The 7,950-nt window shown below is 40.5% G+C and overlaps 1 protein-coding gene across 1 annotated transcript; it reads left to right on the top strand.

Annotated features, from left to right (window-relative positions):
• The first annotated feature begins 5,395 nt into the window (after positions 1–5,395).
• On the top strand, positions 5,396–6,940 carry ZNF645 (zinc finger protein 645). Its single transcript, XM_011988018.1, has one exon. It carries the CDS (start codon positions 5,467–5,469, stop codon positions 6,742–6,744), a length of 1,278 nt encoding a protein of 425 aa, XP_011843408.1. The 5' UTR covers positions 5,396–5,466; the 3' UTR covers positions 6,745–6,940.
• The last annotated feature ends 1,010 nt before the right edge of the window (positions 6,941–7,950 follow it).

Raw genomic sequence — 7,950 nt, 5'->3', positions numbered from 1 at the left:
ACAATTTCAAAAGATTGTCTTCATTATTAATCACCATTGATCTTATCAGATAAGTTCTTAGAGCTGGGAAGCTGTTAGGCTCACGGTGGCAAATACAAGATTTTCCAAATTCTCATTTTCATTCAAAAACTTAAATATTATCATTGGCAATAAATACTGCCAGTTGTTTTCTTTGAAGTTACTGGCCAATTTAGTTCATTTTCTTGAGAAAATATCTGCCAAATACCCAATTTCAAATAACCACAGTCTGTCAGTTGTTCTTCCAAATAAAAACAGTGTTCCTCAAAAAAAAGCAGATAGGCTGGGTGCAGTGGCTCACGTCTGTAATCCCAGCACTTTGGGAGGCTGAGGCGGGCGGATCACCTGAGGTCAGGAGTTCGAGACCAGTCTGGCCAACATGGTGAAATCCCATCTCTACTAAAAAAAAATAAAAATAAAAATAAAAATAAAAATAAATTAGCTGGGTGTGGTGGTGTGCCCCTGTAATCCCAGCTACTCAGGAGGCTGAGGCAGGGAAATTGCTTGAACCAGGGAGGTGGAGGCTGCATTGAGCTGAGATCACACCACTGCACTCCAGCCTGGGTAACGGAGAAAGGCTCCATCTCAAAAAAAAAAAGCAGTTCACCTTCCAACTCAAATGATGGCATTAGTGCTTTTCCTTGAGACAGCCATTGTACTTCAGTGTGCAGCAAAAGTGCTTTATGTGCACTTTCCATTTTGTCACACAAAATATGAAAAAGATGTATACTCAGGAGCTGACATTTAATAACATTAATAATTGTTAACACTTCACCAAGGACATGTTTAAGTGAAACTGACATTTTCTTTTTACTGTGTAGCAGTAAGAAAATACACCGACTACTAGTATAGTTTGGTCCCATTACCTCGATTCATGCTAAGGTACCAGCAGTTTTACTCATCATTGCTTTTGCACTACTGTCACAAATGTCAAATGATGAAAAAGGCAAATAACATCTTTCTCTTATTATGGAAATACTTTTGACCTCAACGACCCTCAGAAAAGTCCCTGAGAATCCCCAGGGGTCTGTGGACCGTGTTTTGAGGACCACTGCTCTTAAACTTCTGCAAAGGGCCAGGCCTCCCAGCATGCAGTATGTAGCTACTAGCACATTTGGGAGGAGAGGTGAGGTCTCCTTCAAACAGGGCAATTTGCCTTCCTTTTTGGAGCCTGAGATGGACTTTTTGTTTCCTTGCAGAACTGAAGGCATCTGGCTTGGGAGCACGATTATTCTCCACTCACCTTTAAACTGCCTCAGCTATTACTAAGTCTCTGGCAGTGATATGTTGATTATGTGAATTTAAAGCCCACAGGAGCCAGAGGAATGACAGATCAGATTCTCTTAAATGAGAAATAAAATCCAGGAGCCTGGCAGCGGGACATACGGCTCTCGCTCCTGCTGACCTTTGATGTCACTCTGGTAGAATGACTGCTTCTAGGCCAGATGGCATGTAGCTTAAACGGAGATGTCTCAACCTGTTTCCTAGTATTAACTGTGCACATTGATACTCCTCCATTGTGTAGTCCATAATTCTTCATTGTCAACCTCGTTTAGATTTTTTTTTTTGAGGGGAAGCTGAACTCAAGCAGGCCTCCATAAATTCAAGCTATTTCAAAAGCTCCAATTTCATTTAAGTCTCCAAACCCAAACCTTTTCCTATCCAATCACTGTTATAGACGGACAGACACTGAATCTCCCTTCTGTGAATTGAATGTGTGTCTAGCAACTTTTAAGAGCAATGAGATTGAAGGAAAGAGTGAGTCTCCTTGCCCTAAAGGAGGTGGCTGAATGGAAGCCCATTTAATTTTTTGTTTGAAGGTACTAAATAAGGATCAATTTGTAAAGACAGCTTTCTGAGTGTAGCAAGATAGCTTCTTAAATCTGATAGGGATAAATGGGAGGTCAATACCCTTTTTCTTATCAACAATTTCACCAAATAATATTTACTAAGAACTTTCATGTCAGGTGTCTCAGCTATAAATAAGGAAATACTCCAAGCAGAGATATTGGAAGTGCTGAACCAGGCCAGTTGCTGGGTATGGAGCTAGAAGCTAACATCGCTTGTCTATGGTAAAGCATGCTTTCATTACTCAAAAGCAGAACTTTTAATTTATTTCTAAATTAATTTGAAGCAGACCCAATGAGCAACAAATGCAAATGTACTCAACCGGGAAAAGCAGCTGACTTTTTTCATTCAGGGTCATGGGTAAGGACAGAATTCTGTCACATGAAAAATGTCTCAGTTTTGACAAAAGAATTAACACTGCTTCAAGGAAAGAGAAAATAAGTTATGGACATTATATCTGACAGATTTTTCCCTTCATATTCATGGCATTTGAATTATATGCACATCACTAAAGCAATATTGAACCCTCATGAAGAGCCTGGCAAGTGAGTAATTGTAATTTTAAAAGAGGAACATTCACATATGTTTTAATGTTGTTTTAGTTTTTACTCAGAATTCTGGTTCACTGTTTATAATAGGGCAGAACATCCATGCTTTTGTAAGAACCACTTTGGCTTATAAAAAAATACAGTACCGGTCAGGCATGGTGACTCACGCCTGTAATCCCAGCACTTTGGGAGGCCGAGGTGGGCAGATCACCTGAGGTTGGGAATTCGAGACCAGCCTGACCAACCAACACGGAGAAACCCCATCTCTACTAAAAATACAAAATTAGCTGGGCATGGTGGCGCATGCCTGTAATCCCAGCTACTCGGGAGGCTGAGGCAGAAGAATTGCTTGAACCCGGGAGGTGGAGGTTGCAGTGAGCCGAGATGACGCCATTGCACTCCAGCCTGGGCAACAAGAGTGAAACTGCATCTCCAAAGGAAAACAAACAAACAAACAAACAAAACAGTACCACTTTAAAAGTTTCTAAGCCAACAGAATTTCAAATGATCTAAAATTTAAATCAACATGTAATAGGATGCCTGGTTTGAGGGAAAAACATGCGTTGGCCTTAGTGTTTAGATAGGTTAGGCATGTTTGGAGACTCCATGACAGGAACCCATAAGGAATTTATTTGCATAAGGGATGAAGTTGCTTCCTGTGAATGAATGAACCCCGAGAGAGAGTAGCACTGCTGGGATACTGAGAAGGTCAAGAACTAGGGGACAGTATCAGAGGCAAGTGGCACTGTTCATTTAAATTTAAACTAGGCACCATGAGCTTATAACCCGAGTCCTTGGTAGAGGAGCAATATCTAAGAGCAAGTGAAGGAATGAGTTCAGAATAATCTAAGACACTGGGGAGAATAAGCCTGAAGTGTTTTGTAGGCCATGTAATAGAGTGAAATGAAAGGGAGCACAGAAGTCCATTTATCTTCTTGGACTCAGTGGCACCTTCAGTGAGTATTGTGTCTTTGCTGGGGCAGTTGTGACTTTGCATACTGGTGGACACTGGTGCCTTTGGTGGTTATTGGGACATTGTTGCGTTTTCACCATTAGTGTAGTCAAGAATCAACGACCTGGCCGGGCGCAGTGGCTCACGCCTGCAATCTCACCACTTTGAGAGGCCGAGGTGGGTGGATCACTGGAGGTCAGGAGTTTGAGACCAGCCTGGCCAACATGGCGAAATCCCGTCTCTACTAAAAATATAAAAATTAGCCAGGTGTGGTGGCACATGCCTATAGTCCCATCTACTTGAGAGGAAAAAAAAAGAAAAAAAAAAGAATCAACAACCCAACAAACCAGAGTCAGAGAAAAGGAAAATGATCACTGCTATGTAGTAACTGAGTACTGAAACCAACATAATTCTCCATCACTGCGTAAAACAATAACGGACATGGGAATCGCTTTCTGTTCCCATATTAATCCATTTTGAGAATAAGCAAATGTAGGTACTTGCTCCAGGAAATACATTTTCCTGAAAAATAAAATCGTAAACCAACTCAAAGAGTTTACTTAACAAGAATACCACCTTCCCTATCAAAACTTGCTTCAATATTCTCCTCCTGCTGTGCCCACCAATCTACAGCTATTATGTCACAAAATCTACCCAATCCCAATTACAGGCCTGCCTTGAAAGACCTGCCCTGAAATCACCGAGCTTAGTCCCTAATAACCTACCCCGTCATTTCCCCTCTGAGACATTGCCTAGACACTGTTAAGGCAGAGCTCTCTCATACTGCAGTAAGTCTCATAAGATACTTCACTTCGATTGGTCAGTGATGTTTTTCTATTATTTTAGGGGAGGGCAGGGAGCAGCGGTTGACAGCCAACCAAGCTAAAAGGGTGAATGTCTGCACATTCAGGAGAACAGAGGTGCCACAACTATGGGTGGAAATATGGTGTGTTGCTATTTTTGTGATCCAGTTTGTACTTAGAGGCAAGGTAGGACGTGAGGAAATGTGGGCTAAATACCGATAACCCTTTTTAAAATTAAGCAAGAACAGCAAATGTCTAAAAAATGTCTAGCCCAGTGAAGTTACCATCTATTCACTACTTTTTTTTTTTTTTTTTTTTTTTTGAGACAGAGTCTCACTCTGTTGCCCAGGCTGGAGTGCAGTGACGCGATCTCAGTTCACTGCAACCTCTGCCTCCCAGGCTCAAGCGACTGTCCTGCCTCCTGAGTAGCTGGGATTACAGGCATGTGCCACCATGCTTGGCTAATTCTTGTATTTTTAGTGGAGATGGGTTTTCACCATGTTGGCCAGGCTGGTCTGGAACTCCCGGCCTCAAACAATCTGCCCGCCTTGGCCTCCCAAAGTGCTGGGATTACAGGAGTGAGCCAAGGTGCCCGACCCTATTCACTACTTCTTACATGATTTTTCCTTGACGAGATAAATGTAATGCTGCCTTCTTCCAGACAAAGGTGATTTTTAAACTTACTGTACCGTGAAATCACAAAATCTTAAAGGTGTATTTTGTATGTATGTACATATACATACACACACATACAGACATATCCTATCTTATTCCAATGAGGGATTTAAGGCAGTTCACAAAAATGCAATAGTATAAAAATAAGTCAGTCCTAGAAGGCAAAGCTCTGCAGGGCCTGCTGGGCACACCCATCAGTTTCTGTTTCCACAAGGACCCCTTTCTCTTTGAATACTAAAGAGTAGCATTAGCAACCTCAACACTGAAGCTTTTGCTTTCTCTGCCCAAACTCCCTCACTAGAGTAGTGGGACAGGGTGGGTGAGAAGAGAAGGAAGCCCTTAAAGGTCAAAGCAGTGGAGGGTTGGGGTGGGATCGGATCGCACTTTCACCTCCTGGGCTTGGGAAGATGGTGCACATGCGTTGTAATGCGCACGTGTTACTGGCACATGACTCCCGGTCCCTTGTGAGCCAAAACTTGGATCCTAATGACGCTGATAATGGGTTACTAGGCACTCATAGTTCTGGATTGTTGCGTGGCCTTGATGTTAGCAGAAGAATTCCTTTAAAAGTCATTTTTGAAGAAGTAGACAAACCTAAATCTGTGTCTCATCTCCAAGGAATATGAACAAGATGCCTGCTGGTGAACAAGAACGTGAATATAATGAAGACAGGAAGTACTACTCTAAAGGAGTTAAACTGGTGAGAAAAAAGAAAAAAATTCCTGGTTACTCTTGGGGGGACATTAAGATAAACATCATAGGTGAAAAGGATGATTCACCAATTCATTTCTGTGACAAATGTGATTTGCCTATTAAAATCTATGGGCGAATAATTCCATGCAAGCATGCTTTTTGCTATAACTGTGCTAATTTATATGACAAAATCGGATATAAAATATGTCCACGCTGTAGTTATCCTGTGCTGCGAATTGAGGAGCATAAACGAGGTTCTGTCTTCATGTGTAGTGTTGTTCAGGGATGCAAGAGAACATATTTGTCTCAGAAAAGCTTACAGGCTCATATCAAACGCCGCCATAAAAGAGCTCGAAAACAAGTTACCAGCGCTTCGCTTGAAAAAGTTCGTCCTCATATTGCTCCGCCACGAACTGAAATCGCTGAAATCCCTAAAAGACTGCTAGACAGGGACCATCTAAACTATATTCCACCAGAGCAGCACACCATGATGTCACTACCGTCTATGCAACAAATGCCACACGAGCAACATAATCAGCCACATAAGGATCTTCAGGTTCCTCCCCCAGAACTATCTCCAAGTCCGCCTTTTCCCATCCAGTGGGAAACCGTTAGTGTTTTTACAAGAAAACACGGCAATTTAATAGTTGATCATATTCAGAATAACTCAGATTCTGGTGCTAAGAAGCCATCACCTCCTGACTATTATCCTGAGTATCAAAGTCAACCAGTGGTATCGTCCCCTTGTCATATTATGCCTCAAGAACAGCATTATGCACCACCTCCATCTCCATCATCACCAGTAAACTACCCAATGCCATATCCTCCTCAGGATGTAGGTACTCCTAACTTGGTTTCTAGCCAAGCGCCAGCTCTAACCACGACCTATGATCTATCACTTGGATATATTATTGCCCAGGTGCCACCTTATATGAATTCTCCTCCACCATGTGCTCCCCAGTCTCAAAATGGCAATTCATCTGCAAGTGAATTTGCTTTTCACCACTATAACCCTAACTTTTTACCTCAGTTCACTGAAAATCAAGAAACCTTGAGCCCTCAGTTTACACAAACAGATGCAACGGATCACAGAAGATGGCCTGCATGGAAAGGGCTGCCATCTCCTCCACCAACATGGAGTCCACCTCCTTCAACCCTACATGGTGGATCACATCATTCATACCAGAGAAGACATAGACCATGTTAAGCATGATAATAGTATTTTGAACTGAAGACCTGATGGGGAAAAAAACTTCAACTTCTATACTGTACTGTGGATAAGTGGCTCAGTTCAGCACAGCTAGCTGTAGTTTAACAACTTTGTTCCTCTGGTGTGGTAAATTGACCTAAAGGTGACCTCTGATGATTTCCTGAAATAAATATGCATTGTTACATTTTCAAAAGTATTGTGGTTTTTATTTTTATTTTTTTGGTGATATGTTAACCTGTGAAAAAGGATTAAATTTCAATCTAGTTGTAAAAATGCTATTTTATGTGAACTCAAGTATAGTCACATGCTGTTTTTTAAACATGTTTTACCACTAATTTCCCAAAGTACAGTAAAAATCCTAGAAGTAAAAATCTACTACGATGTACAGTTAAATCAGACAGCTAAATGGTAGATAATTATTTCACGTTTTAGGAACTGAAATTTTAAGGTATAATAAGTGTATAGTGCATTTCATTTGGATGCCTTTTCATTTTTAGGCAGCCCCAGAAGCACCAAAATATATCAGAATTCCAGTACTATGATAGATTTATGTTTGCAATGTTTAAAAGCATTACTAAATCATTTGGAAAGATATGACCAAAGTAATTGTATCTGTAGGCTCCAAGCTGGTGGGGACAATGTTACTTGTTAATGTTTTTTTTTTTTTTTTTTTTTTAACAGAATCGTTCAAATCACATAATGCACCACACTTACTAAGTAGCATTATTTTATAGCACTGTTTAAATGGTGTCATTTAGATGAAGTGTGTTCTACTTTGCTCATGCTCCTAAATTAAATATTCAGGGCTGAATAAACTTTATTATAATTCTTCGTTTCATGGTAGAACTTGATCCTGTTCTTATGTGGTTTTTTTGTTTATTAGGTTTTAAACTACAGTTTGAATGCCATAGAGGAATTTGGATAATCTATTAATGAGAGGCATTGCTACAGTTACAAACTTGGACTTGCTTGGGTTTCATTATTGCATGATAAGGGTTCTTCCTCTAACCTGAAATTAAAAACTATTAATTCTTTCCTATTTCTTTTCTTGGTAAACAGCCTAAACTTGGGACATTTTAGCATGAAGTTAACAGTAAAGACTACCAGATGACTTTGTATAGGAGAAAAGTAATGACTTATATGAATTTCACTGCTTTATTGTATTTAGAATGAGCTTTTGCATTTTAGGGGCTTATTACAGTC

The sequence above is a fragment of the Mandrillus leucophaeus genome, unplaced genomic scaffold (assembly GCF_000951045.1).
Source record: "Mandrillus leucophaeus isolate KB7577 unplaced genomic scaffold, Mleu.le_1.0 Scaffold321, whole genome shotgun sequence".
Classification (NCBI taxonomy): domain Eukaryota; kingdom Metazoa; phylum Chordata; class Mammalia; order Primates; family Cercopithecidae; genus Mandrillus; species Mandrillus leucophaeus.
This window is presented reverse-complemented; position numbering and strand designations above follow the sequence as displayed.